This window comes from Dermochelys coriacea, chromosome 7, assembly GCF_009764565.3.
Source record: "Dermochelys coriacea isolate rDerCor1 chromosome 7, rDerCor1.pri.v4, whole genome shotgun sequence".
NCBI lineage: Eukaryota > Metazoa > Chordata > Testudines > Dermochelyidae > Dermochelys > Dermochelys coriacea.
The window spans coordinates 6,453,570-6,481,099 of NC_050074.1; the positions used below are offsets into that span (position 1 = coordinate 6,453,570).

Genomic DNA, 27,530 nt, shown 5'->3' on the forward strand with positions numbered 1-27,530 from the left:
TCCCCTGCTGGATGGGAGGCCTAAGGGCTATTTTCATTCCCCTGAAGGGCTACAGTCCGAAGTAACCGTGGTCTAACATGGCTGAGCTTACTGATTACTTTAGCCTTGTCTGCACTGACTCTTAGTTTGCTAAGAGTGGGCTTTCATTCATAGATTTGTCAGTGTTAAGGCCAGAAGGGACCATTATGATCATCTAGTCTGACCTCCTGTAAAAACACAGGCCAGAGAATTTCATCCAGCAATTCCTTCCCCAAGCTTACATCATTTCTGGTTGAGCTAGAGCTTTAGATAGACATTCAGACTTGATGTAAATAATTTGAGTGACACAGAATCCACCACATCATTAGGTATGTTGTTCCGATGATTAATCATCTTCACTTTTAAAAAAATGTGTAGTTAGTGTTAAAAATTCTAGTCTGAATTGACTAGCTTCTGCTTCCAGCCCAAGTTAACACACAAACAAAACACCTGGCTCTCCAATAACTCTAAGATCTTCTTTCCTGCCTAACCATGTTTACATTATGCTTCTGTCATCTGGTATTTCTCTCTGGTGACTCTGAGGGAAGTTTCCTATAATGCCATTTTGCATTAATGGAAGGTATATGCCTCAAGTAAAAGAAGAGTGATTTGAAGATGATGGCTGGAAGCTTTTCTGGAAACGTATCTAATGCTGGGATGGTATTTTATTGCATCGGTTTATTTTATTTTAAACTACAGGACACCTTGTAACAAATGTCCCTTTCCCCACTAACTGGGTAGGTGTGGTTGGAGAGAGGCTGAGGAAAGGAAAGTGAAACGAATTGTGCTTGTTGGGGGTGATGCTGTCTGGAGCCAGTCAGCCTTGTGCAGAAATACGCACTCCTGCTTGTGGGCACTGGCTGCATTAAAGAACTGTTGAATTTTAAGATAACATGGTCTTGTCTAATTCACTTGGGCATCCCTGAGGCTACAATCTGCTCCCAAAATAAAATGTTTCTAAATTGTACTGAATTCAAACAGCACACAAGCCACATAAACCTTCCATTGCCATTTTGGTATGACATGAAGACTGGGTACAAACAGAATACAATAACCTTGTTCCTTAGGAGGTCATGCTAAGAATATCAATCTTAGGTACTGATGAAGTTCCATGACACGGTTCTGGATCTATCTTTAGACCACACTAGCATAAGAGTTAGTAATTGTCAACAGATGTGCAGTATTTTTACTAACTTTTTATAAAAAGCTCAAGATACAAGGCAAGCAGCCTCTCTGAATAATTTCTACTGTCTTCCCTGCTTTGAAATGAGAAGAGCCATCTATCTAATTGACTTAAAGGTTGTCTAGATTTACTAACTTCTGTAAGAACCGCTATATCATTTGCTGAAAGGCTGTTTGCAATGTTTTACTTTAGATTAGATCGCCTCAAACCACCTTTAACAACAGAGATGGCTCTCTCCACTGCCACCATGAAAAAGTTTTTGTAAGTCAAGCTAACTCAGTGGGTACCAACCAACACTTCAAGTTCAGGCTCAGGGACGAAACAAACAGACATTGCTTCCAGTTTTGTTCCCATGCCAAACATTAATTCCCAGCCTACTACCCATTTCCCCCTATCCTGTAAAGACTTATGCATGCGACTGACTGGATGTACTGTAGCAGTCCCACTACTTTCATGGTCAGCTTCAGTGGGAGTACTCAGGAAGGTGTAAAGTTAAGTGCATGCAGGATCAGGGCCTAAATTAGTAAAGATCAAAATAACTATCTAAAATATTTGAAGGCACTATGGGCCAAATTCTGCCCTTGGATAGATATGTGCAACTCCCATGGACCTCAATGGGCACTATACAAATATTTATGGGACAGAACTTATCTACATATACACATACATACAGATGCTTTTTAATCATTTCCTGGCTTGGACACTAGTACACCTTGGTCCCTCCTATTCTCTGCTTGTAGTGCAGCATAGTATAGTCTCCCCTGTGTGCGGTGATACTTTGGTCTCATTTCCATTGATGGGCTTAGTATGCAGGTGCTGGATGTTGCTGGTGGCCTGTGATATCCAGGTGGTCAGACTAGATGGGCTCATTGGCCCTTCTGGCCTTAAACTGTAGGACTCCCTCAGAGGCCCTAGGAGTATCACACAGTTAAAATAACTTTTTTAAAACTTTTTCGTTTCATTAGTAAGAGATGCCACACTTGTGATCTTCTCATGATATTTGGCTGTGGAGAAAAACTTGAAAATATGACCCCAAAAGGCTCCAAATCCAGAAGGCAGATGAAAAGAACCCAACATGGATTTTTTTAAAACTTCATGATTTTAAAGCAAATCTCTCCTGATTTTTTTAGGGGGGTGGGGGAAGGGGGCCTGCACCATGACTTTTGAATGCTTGCTGAGTAAAATTGACAAAATAACCTTGAACTGCAAAGTGCAAGTGAAAACAAAGGCCTGCATTCTGAGTGACAACAGTGTAAAGATCATTCCTTTCTTACTTGGCACTCCTTTGCCTTTCTTTCCTTTCAGCGTGAAATGCCTTCAGAACAGCCTTAGCTGAGCACTGCCTGCATGTCTTTCTCCCAGCTTAAATATAGTTAATGTGGTATATTGTGTCTCCCATAATCCTGTTGTGTGTGTTTGCGTGCACACGGCTGGCATGCTTCCCACACACACACACTGACTGGCTGAGTATGTGTGCAGGGGAGAGCAAATCCTCTCTTATGTGAAGATGCTTAAACCATTCAAGATTTTTATAACTCAGATGTCAACGTCTCTCAATTTTGTTCAGTTGCCGGAACAAGGTAATGAACCACTTTTCTCTAGGTCTCTATTCAACATTGGCACATACAGGCCAGTTCAGATTCTGGCCTATTTGATTTATAGTCATTCCATTATTCATGAATACTCAATTCACTGGAAGCTGCAGAGGATCACACAGAGTTTGACCTGCTGCTTAGCAACATAAGGAAAAAGTCCTGAAACGTAAAGAACATCTCATTCTAAATCACAGGTTTCAGAGTAGCAGCCGTGTTAGTCTGTATTCGCAAAAAGAAAAGGAGTACTTGTGGCACCTTAGAGACTAACAAATTTATTAGAGCATAAGCATCCGATGAAGTGAGCTGTAGCTCACGAAAGCTTATGCTCTAATAAATTTGTTAGTCTCTAAGGTGCCACAAGTACTCTCATTCTAAATATAAGTGGTTTATAAAGACAGATGCTTTCTGGTCTTAATCAATTTAAATTTTTTATAACTAACAGCATGGCCATCAGCTTCTTGGGTAAGGCATGAATTTATGGTTCAGGTTGTGATTTTCAAAGGAGTCTGAGAGTACGTCTACACTGCAAAGAAGACTCTGTGGTGCTAAGTCTGAGGGGCTGGGTCAACTGACTCAGGCTCACAGGACTTGGGCTGTATGGCTAAAAATTGCAGCGTAGACATTCCCACAGGAGCTGGGAGCCTCGGTTCTGAGATCTGATGAGCGGGAAGGGTCTTGGAACCTAGGGTCCAGTCTAGGGAACACCTACTCAGCTATTGTTAGCCCCGCAGCCCAAGCACTGTGACCTGAGCTGTGACACTCAGTGCTATGGGTTTTTCTTTGCACTGTAGATATACCCTTAGAGAATTAGGCACCACTGAATTTTTCCATGGGAAATTGGACATGTGACTCCTTTATGCTCCTTTGAAAATCCCTGGCTCAATTCATAATTTCTCTCCAGCTCTCTAAAAATATTCACTGCCATAAACTCTGTTTCATAGATACAGAGTACAATATGGCTTGTGTGATGGACACCAAAGCATAAGTGACAGCAAAATGTTTCCAGTTAGACTGTGGGGTGAAAAAACCTCATGTTAATAGTTTTCATTGCAATGGGCTATCTTATTTGAGCCAATTTTTCCTTAATTGCACTCTTTCTACATTTAATTGAGTTTTCTGGACTGCAAATAATATATTGCACGATTCTCAAAATGCTCATTAGGATTGAATAAGGCCCGTCAAATGTTATAAACACTGATTCAGCTTGACATGCACAAGACAGCAGGAAAGAATTTCTACGAAGCAAATTCAGACTACAGACCAATTCAGAGCATACAATTTACAGAGAATCAATACAAAATATGGGATTCAGAATCATAACAATTTAATCCTACTATAGAAATATTCCTAACATTTATGCCTTGTTCTTAATGGTATGGTCAGGGATAGGTTTGGGAAAAGAGCTCTTCCCAATTCAATCCTAGGGCTTGTCTGCATGAACATTTAGTTTGCAGCAAACTGGGGTGTAAATCTACCCCATTCTATCCTGCCACGCACAAAGTGCTTGGGTAGACCCTGCTGTCTCTCACTAACCGTTCCTTAGCACATAGCAGGGTACACTTACACCACAGCTTGCCACAAACTAAGTGTTTGTGTTGCTAAGCCCCTAGGCACGGTGCAGACCAATTAATTGTTTTTAAGCACTCTATGACCAGGTCTGGCCCCAGCTATCAGCCATATTAAGTAATTCCTGGGACAATAAAATTTGGGGACAGTGAAACCCCATCTAGGTGTAACTCCTGAACCAATCAGTTGTGAGCACCTCAAGAACCAAAGTCACCAAGCAAAAGCATTTCAAACTGCACTGAGATCATTCCTAAAGCAACTTGCCCTGAATAAAAACAAAGCTTCTTTTCAAACAGCTTAAATCATGACAATGTGTTTATCCCTTTCTGTGATCCCTTTTGCTATATAGACTACTTGTGTATATGTAAAACCTCAGAGACTTCATGCCTTACAGGGCATGCATCCTCTCCCAAATATTCTAATGCAGTATTATCACCGCAAAAATCAAATAAAGTTTCAAAATCCATAGAGATGTGGGTCATATTTACAGAAGTTAGTTTTAAAGGGACAGTTGGAGGAATACAGGAGGGAGGGGATCTTAATTTCTGAACAGACTTAGCGCCTCTAGTTCTTTTTTTAAAAGCTGATTTCCAGTTATAGGAGGGGGTGCGGGGAGAAAGGTAGTGGGAAGAAATATGGTTGTGTGACAGTGGCAAAACTTCTCAATGCCTACTCCAGCCTAGTGGGTTGAGAATGGAAACCTGCAAGTCTATGCAGCTCAAAGTGACGTGAAAAGCCAAAGAGAAATAAAACATTTGGATGAGACAGAAATGAGCATATACTTTACCATCCCCTGGAATGATGCGCAGAGTAACTGTGTTTCCTGCTTCTTTAATTAAGTTGACAATATCTGAATGCGATTTGTTGGTGATGGAACATCCATTAACAGCCAAGATCCGGTCTCCTACTTTCAGCTTGCCACAGCGGTCTGCGGGGCTCCCCTCAATTATCCGACCTATTTTGTGAGGCATGGCCACACATGCATTTCCTGCTTTTGTATTGGTTTTGTTTTTGTTTAATTGTTTATATACATGGGACAGCGGTGAAGGGGAAAAGGAGAAAAAGGGTTGAAAAGGGAAAGAGAAGGTTAAGGGTTAATTAATTAATGCATCAAGCAAAAGTTATTAAAGGATAGCATTGCTGCCACTGTTCAAAACATTGGCAATCAACTATACGAGTGCAAAGTGCTTCACCTGAACTTACTACCATTACAAGTAGGTGTTTCCTACAGATGGCTAATCCACCAAAACTCTGACCTGTCACTTGGTTACAAATGGTGAGATTTTGAGAGACTACAACTGCACTCAACAGTCCAAAAATAACCCAAATGAGGTTTTATTTTTGTACTGCAACCTTGAAACTGCTGGTAGAAAACTCAACCTTGCTGCTTGTAGATTACATCAGTCAGCATCTCTCATCTTTATCTCAGCCAACTGCTGTTCAAGCTTCTGCCAATGTTTTGTTCTTTCTCAATTTAGAAAGATAATCACTCTATGCCTAATAAGGAGCGTGACTCCCCTTTTAACCACAAAGATCTATTCTATCAGTGCTGCATGGGTAAGCAATAAGACATTGTTTCTTCCATAGTGAACAAAGGAAGCACTAGGCAAGGCGCAGGACCATTAGAGATGGACCAAGACTGACATACCTGACCTGTTCGGTACCACCAACCTCCTCATAACCATTTGTTAACTCTTCCCATTTTATGATCTTAAAAGGCATAGGGTTGCGGGTGGGGGATGGGGAGGAGAGGGGAAATGAGGCACTCCTGATTTAAATAGCTCTAAAACCACAGGCAGAACAATCCAAATATCTAAGAGAGCTACACAGCAAGAGCATTTTGTGAGGAATGCATTCCAGACTCAGAAATGTCTTCACACCGCACACAATCACTTGACCTTGGCTGAGCACCACTGAAATCAATGTGACTGGAGGACGCTCAACACCTTGCAGAACTGAGCCTAGAGGACACAGAACTTGGGTCAAACAAACCATCTAGCTTCCTGAAACTGCAGGCAAGCCCAGACATGCAACACATGATAAGTGGGGCATGAGATTATGAGGCACGCAGGGACAACTCTGCATCCAGAATACATTCATCCCCAAAAGGCAGCTCTGTGCATATGCTGTAATCATTTATTTTATTAGTAGTTTTAGAGATACACACTGCTACATGGGTTACAGTACCAAAAAGACCATAAAGAAGAAAGGGCTAAAAAAATGGGGATATGACAAGGTGGGAAACGCGCGCTCATCACCAGCAGAAAGGGTGATTAGAAATGGGATGGTATTTTTCAATAGTAAGCAAATTCCTCTCTCGTACAGACAATCATTGGATTGTCATTTCAGTGGATGTTTTGTAGGGCATCAAAATCAGAAATTCATTTTCCACTAACCTATTTACTGATCACGGATGACTGACCTCATGCTGAGGTGACCAGGGAAGTTTTTGAATCAGTTTGGCCCATCTCTAAAGACCACCCATGTGAGAGGTACAAAAAACTACAGGTTCGAGGCAAGCACTGCATAGCTCAGGACAAGCAGCTCATGCAGAATATTAGGAAAAAGTTCAATATACTCAAAAATTCGAGGAAAAACAGTCAAGGGTCAAAACATATCACCGTGAAAACCCTACAGAAATTATATTACAGCAGTTTCATTTAGCTAATATTTCTGGTTCAAGTAAACAACTTTTTACATCATGACAGAGTTTCTTTATGGAGAAAAAAGCACAGTATCTCTCTCATCTTGTAATATGTATTTTACCATATATATTTTAAACACTTTCAAGTACATAAAATCTCTCTCCATATTCAGTTTACATTTTAATAGATCATTGTGCTTTAGTATAAAAATGCCTCGGACCAAATTGCAGTTTTGAGGTACCGAGGGACACGTGAGGCTGCCCTCCTCCAGAAGGAGCTTGGGGATGGACTGTACCTGACACACTGTCTTCACGACTCTCTTTTCCCCCTAAAATTTCCACTGTAGCAGCTCTACCAGTGCTAAGAATGACTGCTCTCGAAGACGTGGTAGTTAAAGCACCATCACTATGCTCATGCTCTCACCAGTGACAGCAATGGTGGGAAATTTTAGGGAGAAAAGGCCAGTACAGACAAAGTCAGCAAGAGGCACTTCTTCCCCAAGCTTGCCAGCGCACCTGAGGAACATTGCTGGTTGCATAGGATGTTGCAGTCTACTTGGTCTGGTGTGCCCAACCTGTTACACAGGAAGGAGTAGAGCTACTGCTCTACCTCCTCTTTTCCCCTCCTAGTCTTCTTGGAGGATGTGTATCCTGGGAGTGCATATGCAGAGGTGGGTAGTTTCTATACTCTCCTGAGCACAGAAGCCAATATTGCCCTTGGCCTCATGCAGGGTATTCATTTCCATCACAACCTTCCTTCTATTCCTACCACACCCATATCCCTGCACAAATGCCACCCCCCACTATCTGTCATTCCTTTAGTTAATTACTGTTTCAGAAACACCCCTCTTTAGCTATGCAGAAAGAATTACATCTTCCTGGCAAGAATTAAATGGCTCGGAGGGGGTTCTTCGGAGATGCGGCAGGAGCACCTACGCGGACACATGTACCACACCGAGCTCTCTCAAGAAAGCACAGGTAACCAAATTCATTAAAGCAGCATACAGACAACAGCGTCATGTCAGCTGCTCATTTTCCACTATTGAAATGAAGTGTGTGTTTGGGAGACGGAAGTGGGAGGCAGCAGGAACTTAAGGAGATAAGCTATCTTTTTGATTTTATTGCAACCACTAACATTTTAGCAGTTTCCAGATATCAGCTTGCTCATCCCCTTATGGTGAGCCAAGAGCATCCCTACGAACCAAAAGAAAAGCTAATCAGTGTAACAGTTGCTATTTTTAAATGAACTGTATCTCCACTGATAACAGGGGGCAAAATTTCAATCATTCAGTTATTTCCCACCTGCAATATCATGTGCCCCTTCTTCACAGGTTCCCCCTGCTATTTGATGGACAGCAAAATCCAATCCAGGGCACGTGGTTAACACACCACTGCAAACTAGCTCTGGAGTGCACTCAAGGAGTTCCAGTCATCAGCACTGGTAGGTGGGGCTGTTTACAATATCCATCTGCGTTTTTTAATTCACTGTTGAGAAAAACCCAGGAGGCACACTCCTACTAATGCTCAGCATTCAATGAAGTTATTAATTACACAAATCAAGGCTTGTTCATGAATTTTAAATGATTTAGATCCTAGCTACTCTTGACTGCCCAACAGCATTCAAACTCTTGTCTCATTCGAGGTGCTTGGACAATTCCCAGGACTTACCAAAAGTTGTCCCTGCCTCGGGCCTGCTAACTGAGGACACAATCACAAAGCCAAAGCCTTCATTTTCTCCCCGGCGGATTTCGACGTCGTACGGCTGCACCACGGTGCTGACCACACCGCTTCCCCCGCCCCCGCCACTGCCAATGCCGCTGGTGCTGCCACTGCCCGAGCTCACAGTGTTTAAGGAGTTCTGGCTTCCCTGCGGGGTCCGCTTCTCCTCCGTCAGGGAAGCTGGCTGGTTGCTGCTGTGGTGTGAAGAGGCTGGAGAAGGGACTTCGTTCTCTGCTTTTGGAACTGCAGAAGAAATGCAGGATTCTCACTGAACTGTCTGCAGAGCACACTGTTTTTAGTATTACAAACGTTCAGTGACAGAAACATGTGCCTATGATAAATGGCAGAACAGGTCTATTTTACTCTGAGCGGATGACTAGAAATATTTACTCTGTGCACCTTGTACTCAGTCATTAGCAGCTGCCACCAGTTTGAAACAAGACGGAAAACACACACGCGTAGCAGGCGTGCAAATGTTTGCATGTGGGTGCAGTAGCACAACTAAGGCCTTGTCTTCACAGAGAAGTTGCACTGATTTAACTGAAGGAGTGATGTTGCGCTGAGTTACACCAGTGCGACTTTGTGTGTATGGATGCTCTACACGTCTGGTTTACATTGGTTCAGCTTGTCCCTGTTAAATACCACCACACTACACATTTAGTTAAATTGGAGCACCTTTGTACACATTCCAGGCCTAAGAGAAGATGCAGGGTTAAGTACCACTAACTACCTAGATTGCACCACTTGTATATTATAAAGCTGTCCCCATAGGTAGGGGAGAGTTAGAGTCTTGCTAACAAACACATATTTCCAGAGCACATCTGCCATAGTAAGCGTTTAGTAAGGGATAGTAAGGCTTAGCTAGTCAGGCATAGGAAGGGATCATCTCACTGTTGTATGTTTGTACAGTGCCTAGTACAACAGGGATGTAGTCTAGGCACTACAACAGTACTGATAATGAACAACAGAAGTTGTAGGTGGTGTTACAACAAAAGCAAATTGTCATTAAACAACATCTTAATGAATAAAGCCAGATAGAAAAATGTCAAGCCATCAATGGACCATGCAGATATAAAATGCTTAGAATGCGCTTTTGAATGTCGTTACCCATCAAGAGACAAAGACAAAGGCACTGCACAAATATTGGATATAAATGCAAAAATGCAAGCATCGCCCTGTGCAAATCCTAGACTCTAACAATCTCAAACCCTCTCGACACAAGGCTAAGGGGAGCAGTAGAGGACCAAAAGCTCAGACACAATATAATCTAAATCTTTTTACACCAGTTTCCAGCCTGGATTAAAAAAAATTAACAAAGAATCCCCACCTCTATAAAACCAACCCTCTATTTCAGGCTCTACTCTGGTAATGTCAAACACCACAGTATTTACTCTAGGGTTGCAGGCTGTTATAGCAAATAATTTATGCTCCACTTGTGCTACATTGTTGAAAGTGTTAGTTAAGAAATAAGCACTTATTTCACATTGCCTGTAAGAAGCCCATCTGTGGTTCAACCTGTAAGAACATGGGGCAGTTTTAGAGTGGCTGTGAAAGCCTTAACGACGTGTATGTGTTTATTTCTCAATCTGAAGGTTACTTTGATGCTCCTTTAAGCTTAAAATACCTCACTCCCTGTTCTTCTGCTGAGCCCTCACCTTGAAGATCTATTTCACATCGTCTCTGTCTAAAAAAGGCCCCAGACCAAAATACCAAACCTAAACTCCCTGAAATTTGGGTGCAGATAAAGCAATATCCCAGTGCTACCAGTCAACAGGAAGGATACATAAATCAACTATCATTCAGAAGGCTCTTCATCATGAGCTGCATTGTCATTTTCTTTAACAACGTCTCTGTTTTTTCCCTCACCCAAGCCATGTTCACCGGCAGGAATGGTTATATTTTCATCTTGGATCAATTTGGGAACACCCTAGCTTTTGAACATGGTGCTCACAAAATGAAAAAGGAGAGAAGAGTTTCAACAACTGTACTTTGCATCAGTCTTCAGTGGTCTCTCAAGGAGAGAACTGAAGGGATGTGCTGAGAGGAAACATGGTCCAAAGGCTAGGGAACTGGACCTCTGGAGACCTGTATGGCAGTCTTGTGTGTGAACTGAGCAAGTGATTTTCCCTCTTTGTGCTCTGTCCCTCTCCTCCGCCCCATTCTGTTTTGTCTATTTAGATTGTAAGTTCCTCAGGGCAGGGAGAGTCTCTTACTGGGTGTCTGAGCATCATGAAGCTGCCATAATACATATAAGTAATGACAACAACGACGATTCATGTTAGCGAACGGCTTTAACAGAAACCTGGCTGCGTACAAACAGAAAATCTTGATTCATTTTAACCAGAAAGAAACCTATATTTAAACAATATTTGAACAGCCAAAATAGAAAATAAAATAAAAATCAACACAAAGGGTGAAATAATATCTGCATCCATATCGGTATTCACATTTTTGCAAGAATATTAGGAGAAGGAGCTTTTGATCGTTAGCAAGCAGATCACTGGACCCAGATTGAAAATAATAAGAGCTGTGCCCACATGGTCACATGACAACATACCTGTGTATACCACTTTGCGCCTTACAGTTAGATTGACATGACCTTGCTTGGCAGCCTGTTGCATAAGTTGGACTACAAGCTGGTGAGATTTTCCGACAACAGGTGTTCCGTCCACACAGATCAGTTCATCTCCAGATCTCAGACGACCGTCGGCATCAGCAGCGCCCACTGGTACAATGTGACCAATGTAAATCTGATTAATTTAAAAACAGAGAGAGAGAGAGAGAGAGAGATGTTGAATGAGCATGTACCCAACAATCAGTTCGACAGCTGGAAATCACAGGAGAGCAGTAATGAGATCTGGAGTCTCGGTCTGAGTGTGACGAAAATCAACAGCATCCAAATGACAGTAACATGTGTCAGCTGTTCTGTACAGTGGCCTCTAGTAAGGAACCGTCCAGGTGTTAGTAGACACCTGTCCACATCATGAAATCATCAAAAAACTACTGGCATATTCTGTTTCTATTATTACTATTCCATAACTTTGTATCAGATCCCTCAACCTCTGCTGATAATGCACTTTGAGAGATATGCTTTATAAAAAATGCTCTATAATACAATAGAAACATGATTAATAGTATGGTCAGTCCAGCCAGGAAGGCCAAGAGGTGAACTGAGACTGAATTATCCTCTGACCTGTCCGTGAAGTCCTTGAGCCTGATTCCTCTCTCATGCACACCAATTTCAGTTTAGCCCTACTGAGTTCAGGGCATTTACTCTGGCATGAGAGAAAAATCATGCTCCATAAATGGGCAGAAATGTGACAGGACAGTATACAGAAATTTATATTGCCACATTCTACACTTTACCTGCTCAGTGACTCGACAAGAGCATTAGGTGCTCTTAGTCTGGCTCCTTTCATGGGTACTAGATTCATGTTTAAGAAGCTCAAAGAATGTGCGTGTTTGCAGGTGCGGGAAGACTGCTCAAAGGTCAAATACAACAATAAAAGAAACTGTATAGGAAGATCTCTCTCGATCTAGGCGCATGGGATGGGTGGATAAATCTAGGGGGTTGGTTTGGCCTGGAATACAGATAAGGACCAACAGTGAAGTTCAGAGCTCCCCTCAAATTTTAGGGGTGTTTGGATGCGTGGTGTTAGCTTAGGCCCATTTCTCATTTTAACAGAGATGCTGTTTGCATAGCATTGCATGTGTTTTTGCAGTGATTCTGGAAGGTAACACTGGTTAACATAAATCCACTTTTTAAAAAGCACTTACAGGTTCTCCAGGCTCATTTCCACCTAGAATCCTAAACCCAAAGCCCGTTTCCTTTCGCCATAGGAAGATATCCTGTTCTTGATAATCTGGAACTGAAGGAAAAGGAGGAAAGGAAATTATTGTTACTACTAATAAGAAAAGCAAAGATTTACACCCAAGTCCCCCCGAGACCTCTCAGTTTTGTACTACTAGAAGTTATAAAACTTTGAGATAGAAGAGGCCCAGTTGCGCCTTCCTCAGCGACTAGCACCCTACTCCATATGCTGTCCCACTGACAGCTCATGTGGTCAGGTATAACTCACCATGAGTAAGGATGGCACAAGTGGGCTTTGCAAGGCAAAACAGATTGCAGTCGCTTTGCAGTGATGAACTAAACAATGATCTACAATACCTGCATCATCGGGAGACTTCGGATGAAAGCAAACTCATTCCAAAAGAGTTCCCAAATCAATGTTCAAATAATACACCTATGGAAGCTGATCCAACTTGTGGGGCTTTCTCCCTCAGCCTCCTTCTCTTGGTTTGACTGCAGGAGGTGGTGATTAGGCCTGCTGTATTTATTAGCTGTGCTGCTCTGGCATTCGTGCTTTTCAATGAGGCTCCTTGTTTGGGAACATCCAATCAGATGTTTCCAGACTTCAAGGTAGAACTAAACACGTCATAGGTTTAATTTGTAAATTACTGCTAGGGCTTCTATTTTAATAGCAGGCAGCTAATTGTGAATCACTATTTGCTTAGCATTGTGATATTAGAATTCATTAATATGACCATCAGTAATAAATCCCAAATTCTTTTACAAATCATTGGTAAATACACTTCTGTCACTGCTAAGCAATTGTCTACAATAGAGAATAACTCCATTAGCAACATGATACCACTGCTTTTGTTTTTGTAAGAGAAAAAATAAACAAGAGGTCTGTATTATGACTTCTGCAGTCATAATTATCTTTTCTACAGCACAGTTCCTTACCTGATTTGATCTGCTGACAATGCTTTAAATAACTTTGGGTCAGATCCTCAGTTGGTGTACATCAGAAAAGTAAGGTAGCTGATTTACAGCAGCTACAGATCTGACCTTCTATATTTAAAATGATATAAAACTGTAAACCAGACAAAGACAGGTGGAAATGCAGAGGAAGCCAGCTATGACTACTCATTAGTATGGAACACCGACACTTTTACAATGAATATTACATACACTGAAGTAGTAACCTTGAAGTGCAATTGAACAAAGATGCTTTATATTAAGTTATTCATGCTTTCTTCCTTCTTTTTGATTTAATGTGAAATTAATTGCCATCACTGAACGATATCAGAAGACAACTTCAGGTTCATTTAATATTTATTGGTTAGTAACTATAACATAGATGAATTTTGTAATATATTCCTGCCAATTTATATTATTCCTTTATAGACCAACTGTCTATATCTTAAGTAAAGAAATCACTTTCAATTTTCCTCTTTTGAGCAATTCAACTTTACTGCTACAAAAATGATTCTTTTTGTTAACAGTCTGTAAGTATATCTAATATAAAAATTAATTGTATAAATATATACATATATGCAGGATGCACGTTTATAATCATACTAAAGCGGGATTCAATATCTAAGAGTAGGGGAACCGTTTGTTGTCTTCATTTAGGGCCTTGGCTGAGGCCTCCTGAAGTCAATGAGAATCTTTTCCTTGGCTTCAGTAGGGTTTGGGTTGGGCCCTTACAGCATTTTATGCTGTCTGTGTCTGTTGTACAAAAAGGGTTGGTTCTAATCAAATGGTGCTTTTTTGCTTAGGCTTCAGATTATCTATAATATTATCTTTCAAAGACTCAACAATAAATTTAAAATATAATATGAATACAGAGACTGGAAGAGTGGAAATGAAATGCATAGGTGAACATAAGTCAGACGTGTGATTTGACATTTCCATTCACACCATTTTACAGCCAATGATTTCTACACCTTCTTTTTACACAGTATCATCTCATTTTAGCAGCTTTGTGGTTATAAATTAAGCTTTAGACCTGTATGTATCATCTCACTCGAAACTATAACCTAATTTTCCTGTAAATATAATTACAGAATAATAAAGCAAGTCAGTAATTTTGATTAGTTAAGAATAGCTGGCTGAAGGCTATTTGCTCTATGAAGGACATTCTGTATAACAACAGAATTTAGATGATAAATTAATTGGTGTTTGTCACTGTCTTTGTTAATCCAGGCATGAAAAACACAGACACATAGGAAAGGTTCTCTCCAATGTTTCCCAAGCTTTTTGGCAGAGACTAGCCACGCCAATTAGAGTGCACACCCTGCCTGTCAGAAACAAAATGGCTTCCACAGAGATCTTCAGCATGGGCCCATTTTCTCAGCGTCTCTTAACATGTTCACATTTATTCACCTACAGTGTCACCAACTGTTGCCTTATGCTCCTCGTTCAGATAGAGTCTACACTATTAATGGCCAGCACGGATAATGCAAGGCTAGGCTTTAACTAGAGCTTCACATCAGAGCAGTGAACTATTGAGTCTAAAACTGAAGTGTATCTAGCACATTTCCGTAATGTATTCAATGTGACAGATCTTAAAAGACCAAAGGAAGATGAAACACCACCACACACACACACACACACACACACACACACACACACACACACACACACACACACACACACACACACACACACGATGGATACAAAAGAAACAGAACTCCTTTTACAACTTTTGGCATCAGCTTGCCAATTAAATTTCTTATTGGCATAGTCCAGACTGCTAACAAAAACCTGTCCATCTCAATGGCTTAATATACTTAATGTATGACTTTAACACACAGTGCAATTGTGTTTTGGAGAACAAACCCCAGTCCTCTCCTTATGGTTTAGGAGAAACCATTTTCCTTACAAATTAAAACAAAACCAAATGCTTCTTTGGGCCTTTGACTCTCTTAAATTTTAACAATGAGGACCTGGGGGACGCATTTGTGAGGCTTCTGTCTCACAGTCCTGCCTTCATTCCCCAGTGTGTTTCTAAAGTAATGACCTTAGCATTAGCTCTCATGGCTAAAGTCTCCTTTTAAAGGCAACCATTTTGAGTAACACTGAAAAAGTTGTAAAAAGAGTTGTGTAGGGATTATGAGAAGGAATTGAACCAGCAGCTTAGAGTGACTCCATTCTGCCAGCGAGACACAGCAGGGTAGGTGCATGGAGTATGGCCAGAGAGTGTGTGGTTTTAACACAAATATCTAAGATCTGCTGCTTGCCAATGGAAAGCTAAGCCATCGCCTCCCTTGGTGATGAGTTGTTCCCAATCACAGAGTAGCAAGAACACCAAACAAGAAGAAAGACAAGACAGAAATAAAGTTCTCAGCTCATTCTTACATTCTCCAAAATTCGTGGAATTGATTTCTCTCTCTCTCTCACCCTTGCTCAGTCCAGTTGCAGGCGAAGGTGACATAGCTGCAATATTAATTTTACAATTTTGCAAAGCTTAATGTATCCCCTTTCCTGTTAAATTCATTTTAATTTACTTTTGACTTATATGGATTCAGTTAGGCTTTCACATATATTATTGCAAAGGTCATAGCTGCTATGGATTAAAGTAGAACCTGCTGGTCTATTGAATTTGATATATCTGAATGCTAGTTTTTGTCACAATGTACACATCTGTCTGGAAATACTTTAAAAAACAGATTTTTACAAAACACCTTTACAGCTCAAATAACACAACGTCCACTGTCCTGAGACAGCTCCTGGAGTCAATTTCTACAGTATATAAATCTCATCTCCAGCATTAGACAAGACTATAAACATATGAAAATGAACACTGAAAACATTTTCATACACTGGTGCTTTATTAGAGTTCATTTTAATTAAGTGTTACTCTGTAAGCTCTAACCTCTGTCCTTTCACGTTGGGTAAAAATCTATTATCCATTGCAACAACAACTTAAATAAAATGATGGACATGCAAATACACCTGGCAGAATCCGTTTACTGTGCAGAAGTCGCTGGATCATCTAGGAGTCAACACCCTTAGTAACGATAATGTACTCGGCTAGCCACAAAAGTTTTAAGGCCCTGATTCAGCAAGGTGACTTAAGCATATACCTAACTTTCAGTACGTAAGTAGGATTATTCCAGTGTTGAAAACCACTGTGATTTGATGCAAATCTCATGATACTTTATATTCTTCTTAAAGCCCCAGCGGCTGAAACAAGTGATCACATTATAATCTCAGAGTTTTTTTCCATTAATTTTCTAGTGCTCCTGGTGAAGGAAAATAGCTTGAAAACATGACCTGGGTGCTTCCTCAAACCAGAAGACAGACAAAAAGAACCCCAAAGAGACTGTTTATTTTAAAAAACAAAACCCCAAACACTTGTGACTTTAGAATGCTTGGGGTTGGCAATAACACTGCTACTCATGTGCTTAAAGTCAGTCAAGTGCTTCAGTACCTTGCTTATCAAGGGACTACGTTTGTGACAGATGACCATTAGCAAAGTGCATCCACGAATCAGCTTTGTAAATAGATCTTCTCTGAAGCCGTTTCTGTTCATACAGCATGCTGTAAATATTAAGATCCTTTTAAACAAGACATTCTCTAAGGGTCTGGGCACATCTGTGTGTCCAAGTGCATGAATGTGACTGTTTCATATTAATATAATGACAGAGAACATAGCCCTACAGAAGGCCCTTTTACTAGACTATTGTCTTTAAAGCAAGTCTGATCAGAAGAGAGTTGGCAATTTCCTGAGTGTATTGTTTTATAGCGGGGGAGGTGTAACATTGGATATTATTGTGCTAATATTTTTTTATTCTATTTAATTGCTGGTGAGTGAATGCTACCTACTGTGTCAGCTTTGTTGTTTCTTTTTAATCGGATTTCGAAAAAAAACCCTATACATTATGTGCCTGAAAACAAAATGCAAATACTAAAGATAAGTAGAGTATTTTAAAAGCTTTAAAATTATTCTATAGTGTTCTGCTTTACTTTTAATTAAATGTTTAAGCCCTTCAAAGAGAGTCATTAACACATCTGCAATTTAGATTAATTCATTTTGTAACTGCTGTTTTGACAGATGGCCATATGTAGGATATGGTATTTTGCAAAGCAATCAGGCCACATGAGAAAAATGTGACAACAGATTGTGCTAATCTTCAAGGAAGTTTAATAATAAATTGAAATATAAAAAGCATATTATAAAAATATATTTTCAATAAAAGGGCATAAGATGTTAGAATTGTGACACTGATAACTCTTCTATTACGCCTCCTTCCACTGAGTGCTCTCTACCCATGTAATGTCTGGATCTTGGAAAGGATCCATTTTTCAAACTCAGGGTACATTCTCCCCTTGGATACACACACAACTCCCATTAGCAGTAATGAGTTTTAATCATAAAGGAGATCACGCTGCTAAAACTTAGCAAAAGTAAGTAGTAAATTATTACAACCACTAAATGATCTGGTTTCAGGATTTACTCCTTCACTCTCCATTCTTTAAGGGCTTGATCCTCCAAAGTGCCCTGTCTTCAGGCCATGATGCAACGAAGCACTTAAGCTCACCCTTAACCTCAAACATATGAACAGCCCCATTGGCTTTAGTATCTGAAGTTAAGCTTTGTTGAATCGGGAGCAGAGCACTCATCACCCATATGCAGTGTCAGTGAGAGTAAAGTGGGCTTCACATAAGAGCATTAATTCATATATGTATTAAATAGAGTCACAATTCCCACTCCAGCAGGAACTAATTAAGATTCTTAGGTGAATGCTGTCACCTTGGGCTGACTGGATTATTTTATGTACATAACAGAGTATTTCTATGGCTCTCCTTATCAGAGTACCTCATGAAGCCATTGAGATGGGTGTTTGTGATAGACAGAAAAGCTTAAGCACGAAAGCTGGAAGGGCATGATGTGGGGACAGGAGGCCGCATGTACAGAAAGGACTCTCAGAAGGAAGAAAGGGGAAAAAGAGAGAATTATAGAACAAACAAGGAGGGAATCTCAGAAACAAGCCGATGGAGAGAGTTGAGGAATGGCCTCTGAAAGGCCTGTGTTGTCCCGTCCTGTTACACAAATGGAAGAACAAAACTGGGAAATACCCTGGCCATGTTGGAACGAGTGAATGAATGAGGGTAGAATTCCTTGCATCCATTTGCAGGTGGACAGGGAGGGGCGGGGACTTACCCTGCTCAGCTTCAGATTTCAGCCTGGAGATCCAGGCAGGTGTTAATGCTGCTGAGCTAATAACAATGACTAATTAGTATGAGCTACTGAGTTAATTACAAATGATCTAAATAGCTGCAGGGGGTCAAAGACAATGACAGCACAGTTCCCAATGCAGCCAGGCTGCAGGGAGAAGAGGGGAGCCAATGCAGCCAGGTGGAGGGCCTAGTATCCCTACAGGGTGGCTTCTACCTCTGCAGTTCTGGCAGAGTGGCCCTGAAGGATTGGAAAACCATCTTACCCCTCCTTCCTAATGATCTCTTGAATACTCAATCACCTAGGGCCCCATTGTTCAAATGGGCCAAGAAGAGGGCTCTCTGGCCCAAGGAAAGAACCAGGCCTGCAGAGCCAGAAAAAGTATGTCAAACCCTTAGAAGGGAAAGAGAGAAAGACAGAGAAGCACAAACTCACGAAGACACATTGCTGAGACATCGAATCCAGAGAGATACTTCTGCAGCCAAGAAACCTGTCACTCATGATTTGTTTTTTGGGGGGGGTTTTCCTGCCATAAGATTTAAAAATGATTCAATTGGTTGGAAAAACCAACCAACTGCTGTACGTTCTGGGGTAATGTATCTTTGTATAAACATTTTGCCCATATAAACTTGCATTTTGCATGCTATGAAGTTTTTGTGCAAGAAGATCATCCTTTACGTAAATAAAAACAAAATCTAGAATGTGCTCCTTTGGCACAAACTATTTCAAGCTCTCTTGTCCCTAATTAAAAGAATAATATTGTCTGAAAGCATGCCCAATATGCTTCAATATTGCTCTGAGAAGTTTTTAGAGGTTCTTCTCTCTTAGGCATTGTGATTAAAACAAGGCAAACATGTTTATTTTCATTGCAGAGAAGGAACCAATTGAAACTAATTTTATACTCTTGGAGTGGAGTCAAGCCCTGCTCAACTATTAGCCGAGTGCATGTATTAATAATTAAAATAAATGCACTTACTGCATGCATTTGGTGTTGTGTATTGTTAGGGTAGTATATGCTGGTAAAGACAGAATGGCTCAGCAATGTTCCCGGCCACCAAGAGTGAGACAGGAATGCATTTCACCTGAGTTTTGGCAAACCAATTTTTCTTTCACTGACTGTAGCTCCCTTTTATAGTAACTGTTGACCTGTGATCCCCTGACCTGATCCTACCAAGGTTGTAAGACAAGCTTACTCGTATGTGTGTGTGTTTGTGCGTGTGTGTGTAATTTGCTCTGAGTGATGCTAATATAGTTGAAATGCAAATAGGAAAACATACAAAAAAAAATTAACATTAAGATAGGGTTGGCATCAGGTTGAGGCCTAGCAGGTATATAGGGTTTGTTAGCACGGAAGGCATAAAGTCTTAAGCATAATTCCATGACCTACAGCAAAAGCAATAAGAGTTTTTGTCATAAACAAGTTAATCAGAGGGAACAAAATAATGAAATCTTAAAGGAATTTGGTGTGTGTGTGGGTGGGGGAGGGGTTTGAGCAACATGTGCCCGTGTGGCTAACCAGGTTGAGGCATTGGAATTATTCACAAATGTATTGATACAAATAGCTATGTGAATAATCAGACCACCAGTTATGAATCCCTGGAAGACCCCATACAGGTAAAAGACAAAGGCTTAATTACATATGAAAACAGATATGTTAATGTTAAAAGAAAGGGGGTATCAAAATTGATGCATGTATGTTTTCTGGTAGCTTCATCGGAATGACATAATAGCCAAAACTGTCACTGCCACTGATGGTGACCGCCACTGACTGACCTACCCTGTCTCTGTTTTCATGTCCATGATTTGTGCATATGTCAACTCTGTGGATTGGTTTGCATTTTACTTCTAGTTAATGCTCTGTATTTTTCATTTGTGGATGGTTTGGGTTCTTGAATAAGATTTTTAGGTCTCTGTGTGTACCCAACCAATCTCAAACTCAACTTAAATAAAATGTTCTTAAGTAGCCATTAGAATGATAAACCTGTTATTTGTAAAACAGTAATTTGAATTTGTCTAAGCTACATAACCAAGCAGCATTCACTTGCTATGAGAACTTTGAGATATTTTCAGAGGCAGTTGGGCAACTGCTTCACGTCTTTGAAAGTCTCCTTAATGCCTGATTTGAAAATAAGTTAAAAAAGGGATGAAAAGAAGGACCTCAATATTTAAAATATTTTACTGGGTTTTGAACAGTGTTATGGTCTAAACCCACTTATCGGAGGCAATCAAAACTCATTCTTCATCCAAGACAAAATTGATTCTTTGTTAACATGAACTAGAAATAATTTGCTGATCTTCACAGCTTTTTCCCAGAACTTCATTTACATGTATCAATTTAACCAACTGAAAGCCCAATATTTTCAATAACAATTTAAGAGATTCAATTCCTACAGATGAAAATCATAAAGAGTGGCTACCAGAACTGTAGTCTTAGCAACCACACCTGTTCAATACTCACGTCGGCTTTCATACATGCTCCTGGACTGGGCCCAGATTTTGAATGGATCTGGCTTTTTCTGTCCAGAGTTGTCCGGCTGCTCCACAGCTGTTGCTTCAGTGGCAGGGTAGTCGGGCAGCACCTGAGTGGTATGGATGGGTGAAGCAGTGTGCGTGCTACGGTGGCTAGAGACGCTATGCTGGGAACTGTTTTGGCTGTCTTTCCTTTCAAGTGGTTGCTGGACGTAAGAAAGCAAGTGTGAAGAGAAAGAACAGAAGGTTATTTGTCTCTGAGTGAGTGTTTTCCATCATTCTTTCCCCCCCTTCTTTGATCACTGTTCCTGCGTGCATACAAATAAATATATACATCTCATTTTGGCAGTCATCATTTCCAGTTAATGCTGAGTGCAGAAAATTTCCCCGAGACACGCTTTGACAGACAGACTGGCAGAAGTAGTATGTAAAATGGAAAGAAATTAATCACAAAAAACATCCATCCTTCTATGTCTCACCACAAAAGAAATCAAAATTTCATTATAGGATACTAGTTTCAATAACTTTTTTTTCCTCTATGCTAAACTACAGATATCTGTATTCAGATAACTTTAAGAGTTTAACATAAACCCACAAAAGCAAGGACAAAAAATATCGGCAATCAGACTGAAAAGCCATTCTTAACTGCTCCTGGATGTAGGCATTTCAGACCTTGATATGCAAAATCACATCTCATTCACAGATCTTTGCAATCCTCAAGTCATAATGAGTTGGTTGGGAACAGAGTTCAAGGAAATTAAGATGCAAGACTTGAACCTCATAGCACTACATTAGATCCTTAACATTAACTAAAAATATTTACTTGCAATTTGATTTCCTTGTTTTAAGCAAGTATATTAAAACAAAGAAAAATATTTCGGCTTACATTCAAGGCTTATTCTACACAGCATGTCAAAAGACCTGTCTTGTCAATATTTAGCTACATTGAGTATGTTGTTCTTAACTCACATTCACATAATTGGCTACAATAATGAATGCAAATTAATAAGAGTCACATTTGCATTGCAAGAATTCATGCTACTAAAAATGTTTCGAAAAAGTTACCAAGAATGGGCAGTAAATATGTTTAAAACAATGCTCACTGTAGTCTCTTATTTCCACATTACAAAAGGGCCTTGTTGCTATTAACTGATTGGCAAATGTCAAATCTCACATTAAAAAGTGAAGCCAATTTTCACTTTTAATTCTGTGAAAGGTTAATTCCTATCTATGTTTAATTCCTATGAAAGGTTTCACCAGAGAGATCAAAGACGAAAAGGCCATGGGAACTGAACTATTTTCTCTTCTACAAGTGCAACTTTAAAGCACATTGGTGCACCAATGTAGGAAACATGCAATGCCATTGCCTGTCTTGTATGCTTCTTTTATAGCTAACCAGACTCCTTCAATTTCTAATGCTATTTATCTGGTTTCTCTTCTAGGCACCAAGGGCCTGATCCAAAGCCCATTGAAGTCAATAGAAAGACCCACATTGGCTTTGGATCAGACTAGTGCTTAATTTGTAATGAAAGAAGTGCTGGGACTCAAGTAATTTTTTTACGTTCATAACTGATGCACCAAGCCCAGAGGTGCTGGGGCTCTGAACTGCCAAGCCCAGAGGTGCCGGGGCTCAGCTCAGGCACAAATTAAGCACTGGATCAGACGCTATAAATTCACTTTACAAAGCAAAACAAAGACGTACCTTTAGAGCACCCCCAATATGCATAGCATTGTTGCACATCTGTAAAGAACCACCCAAATTACACCGATACTGTCCAGGGTGTGGGACCATCATATTGTCATTATTTGCAACACAGCAGCGCACAGAGTCCCTAAGCAAGATCAAGGCCTTCTGGCTTTCCGTGGTATACAGATACACAGGGATCGGATTTGCTGGGGCCCCGGGGCCGAAGCCAAAGCTCGAGCCCCACTGCCTGGGACCGAAACTCAAGGGCTTTGGTCCTGGGTGACAGGGCTCAGGTTTTGGCCCTTCTGCCCGGGGAAGTGGGGCTCAGGCAGGCTCAGGCTTCGGTCCCCTCTCCTGGGGTCATGTAGTCAGTTTTGTTTTCAGAAGGGGGGGGTCGCGGTGCAATGAAGTTTGAGAACCCCGGCTTTCACTGAATATTAAATAAACTGTGTTCTTTAAAGTCATTTTCAACTGAGCATGTTTGCTGTGACTGCTTAGCAACCAGGTTTCAAACACAAATACCCTCACCGATTTCAAACATTTTTTCCTTTTTCTACGTGGCGAAAGAAGCTAATTCACATACAGCCTTACTTGCCTACAAAATCCCAGGTTTTAAAGTAAGCCATTTTAAGACAGAGCTCTGCAAACAGTCTCTGAGCTGTGGATGACCACCCCTTAAACAACAGTTTTATAACTAAAAATGTCATTTTTGCAGCATGGTTTTTTTGGTTGCTGTTGTTTTATTTTGTGGCAAATAATTAAACAACAAGAGTACCTCGTGAGCCCAGTATACCAGGTTTCAAGCCAGTGTGATTGAATATAGCTGATTTAGAGAATCTTGATAATAGGGACTACAATAGAAAATCGCATTCAAGTCTTAGGTAACACTTGTAAACACAAGAACAAGGCACTAATATCATCTACCTGGATAATAATCTTTTCTTTAGACAGGAAGTTAAAAAAATAAATCTCATTTAGCTTATTATATGAGAAATGTAAACAATTTAAAACTAGCATTCAATTCTAGAGTTCTAATCTGTATTTTGGATCTAACTGAAACTTTCTGTATGTCCTAGGCAAAACAAGCAAGCAAGCAAAAAAACAAAAACAGCCACTTCCTTCCCCCCCAACCCTTCATTAAGCTGGAGTTACTGCTGTAAATGTACACAAATTGTGTAAGAAGGAAAACAACAACAAAACAACTTTAGAAAGCTAGGAATCTCTAAGTTCAGAGTGCTCTTTAAAATAAAACAGAAATAAAAAGTATGGAAATGCATAATTAAAGTAACCCAATCAACCACAAATCTGCCGTGACAGATTAACAAACATTTGGAGACAACCCTATTTTCAAACAACGCAGGTCTTTACCACATCCGCGATGCTGAAAATCATGAAGAGATCTAACTGAACTATTTCATGCTTGTTGATAAACAGAGGCATGTCTACACAACAAAATTAAATCGACTTAACTTACGTTGGCATACAGCTGCTGCAGTAATTACATTGCTTGTGTGTATATGCTTTGCTCCTTGTATTGGTGGTGCATGTACTCACAAGCAGCGCTAGCACTGATTTTACTGTCAGGGTGGGACATTGTGGGACCGCTTCTGCAAGGCAGCAACAGTCCATGTAAGCAATGCAGTGTCACTCACACTGCATTGATTAACTACATCTACATTGATTCTACACCTCTCGTGAAGGTGGAGTTATTAAGTTGGTAAAGTGGGCGAGTTATATCGGTGGCAGCGACATTTTAGTGTAGACTCTTAAAGAGTTAGGTTGATGTAAGGCAACTTAGTCGACATAACTGTGTAATGTAGCACATCTTAACCAAGAAGCACCAATCACTACAGCAAAGTATTTCTGCCATCTTTAGCACTGTTTGCTGTTGCTGGATAAAGAACAAGCTTTGATGTGTCTTCATAAAGGGAAGCAAAAACAAATGCACAAATACAGAATGTGGGACAACTGGCACGGCAGTAGCATTGTTGAGAAGGATCGGGGAGTTGGGGTGGATCACAACCTCAGCCTTAGTCAAAAATGTGATGCTGTTGCCAAGCAAATGCAATTTTGGGTTGCATTAAGAGAGGCATAGCATGCAATTCACAGGATGTGATAGTACAGCTCTACTCCAAGCTGGTTACGCCTCGGCTGGAGCACTGTGTCCAATTTTGGTCATCAATATATAGAAAGGATGTAGAGAAACTGGAAAGGACACAGAGCTGAGCAACAAGGATGATCAAAGGGATAGAAAGCAAGCCATATGAGCAAAGTCCGAAGGAACTGGGTACGTTTAGTTCAGAAAAGAGGAGATTAAGGGGGGAACATGATAGTTGTCTTCAAATACTTGAAAGGCTGTCAAAGAATATGGAGAAAAGTTGTTCTCGCTTGCCACAGAGGGCAGGACACGAGGCAATGGATTCAAATTACAGCATCGCAGATTTAAATTAAATCTCAGAAAAAACTTCGTAACTGTAAATACAAAGACTTACAGACAGTAGGACAATGGAACAAGCTGCCTAGGGAAGTCATGGAAGCACCTTCACTGGAGATTTTTCAAAAAGAGGCTGGATAGTCATGCTTGGATGGTTTAGACACAACGAATTCTGCATCTTGGCAGGGGATTAGACTTGATGACCCTTGCGGTTCCTTCTAACCCTGTGACTCAATGATTCTAAAAGTGACCTCACTATGACCGATTATTCTGGACAAGCTTCTGAATGCACATGGGTGTTCAAATATAAAAGTATCAGATTGTTGAGAGGCAGTATAGACATACAGTATAGAAATGCATCTGGTGAAGTGAGCTGTAGCTCACGAAAGCTTATGCTCAAATAAATTTGTTAGTCTCTAAGGTGCCACAAGTACTCCTTTTCTTTTTGCGAATCAGAGTAGCAGCCGTGTTAGTCTGTAAACCTGTCAGTATAGACAAGAGGTTGCTACACCAAGGGTATGAACTTGATCATCATTAGACAACTGATGTGCAAAATACAGGGTTTGGAGGGAAACGTATATGTCAAACATAAAACCCAAATTTATGTAACACCAGAATTCCTTACCCACACAGGTGAAGTGCATTAAATGGACTCAACATTCTCACAGCCTGTAAATATGCCTAGGCCTTTATCATGACTTTCTTCGCCCGAATATATCCCAGTTACAGTTACAATCAGATTTCCCCCTCCCAATGTTTGCAGTATAAGTGCTGCAAATGCCTTTGACTGTACTCTTTTTACTTAGACCACCGGTAAAAATGAACAACCAGAAGTTACTTAATTTCCCACCATAGCAACTAGAGAGTAGGCAGAGCCATTCTGAATATGGCTTCTTGTAGTTAAACCCATGCCTGAATTCTGGGCTCATTTTTCAGCCTTCTGCAACACCATTTCCAGCCACAATCACTCTCTTTCTCACGAAGCTCAGGGTCGAGCCAGCCTGCATTGAGGCTGCAATGTTAATACAGTGCTAGTCACCTATGGAAGCTCATGTGTTGATACAGTACACTGCACCTTCCCTTGCAAAAGGCTGTGCGATGATTAAAGGAAGTAGAGGAAAACTATACATTCAAGGGAGGTTGTAGCAATTATACTGCAAAACTAGGGCGAGGAAATAGGATTGCAAGCATCTCACAGAGTAGTGTTAAGCTGGAAGATGTTAACTGCCACCAAACACAGACCTGGATGTACTAAGCAGCATTCCTTCAAGCTAAGTGTGACTGCTGAAACAACAGAAGCCACCACCTAAGGCTGCAGCTACGTGGCAAGGCTGGGACCAGCAGACTGCGAGGGACGTGGTGGTGAACATGGCCCTGAGAGCAGCAATGCTGACGTCCTGATGTGCCGGGGAGGGGTGCTCAAACCCCAGCTCTTCCTCAGGCCCCGCCCCCACTCCACCCCTTCCCACCCCCATCCTGCCTCCTCCCACCCCCGCTCCATCTCATTCCACACCCTCTCCCAAGCACGCCCCACCCTTTTTCCTCCCCTCTCCCCCCAGTACCTCCTGCATGCCATGCAACAGCTGATCGCGGCGGGTGGGAGGCACTGGGAGGGGGCGAGGTGCTGACTGGTGGGGCCCGCAGCCCCGGAGCACCAGTGGAGTCGGTGCCTACGCCTGACAGAGAGAGAGCGAGCAAAGGCAGCCCTTTGGGCACAGGACTTGCTGGAAAAGCAGGCTTGATAACGGTGAGCACGGAAACAGCCTGATATTGTTTTTTTCCTACTGTGTTCAGGGAAACAGGACTTCGTGGTCATACTTTGTAAACGAACGAGACCGTGCCAAAGAAACACCTAACTCATATCATCCATTTCTCCTCCTAACAGAAAGAGGCCGGCCAGCCCCTAAATACTGGCTAACTGCTTGGGCCAGAAAGGAGCAGCAGTTTGTGGGGAGAGGTTGTGAACATGAACAATTTTAAGGCTGGGAAATTCAAAAGAGCTCAGCTACTATTTAGGCACCTAAACAATGGTAACACTTTCAAAAGAGTTCAGTGCCCAGAATGTTAGCTGCCCTGGGGACAGATCATATATTTCAGTGCCTAGACTGGAACTGAAGTCTCTTTGGAAAATCTGGCCCCAATTGGGGGTGCTAAGAAGAGCTGCCTAGAATTATCCTTTCTCCCATGTGGGACATTTTGATACAAACCAAAAAATGTGAGCTTTCATAAAGTTTTCTGGAAAAA

General features: G+C 41.0%; 1 protein-coding gene across 1 annotated transcript in view; it reads right to left on the bottom strand.

Moving 5' to 3' along the window:
* Nucleotides 1–27,530, bottom strand: part of MAGI1 (membrane associated guanylate kinase, WW and PDZ domain containing 1) — a 510,412-nt gene that overhangs the window by 13,616 nt on the left and 469,266 nt on the right. The window contains 5 exon segments of the mRNA XM_043518268.1: nucleotides 5,150–5,350; nucleotides 8,675–8,968; nucleotides 11,283–11,475; nucleotides 12,503–12,594; nucleotides 21,155–21,371. Of these exon segments, the coding sequence (XP_043374203.1) occupies nucleotides 5,150–5,350; nucleotides 8,675–8,968; nucleotides 11,283–11,475; nucleotides 12,503–12,594; nucleotides 21,155–21,371 (997 nt within the window).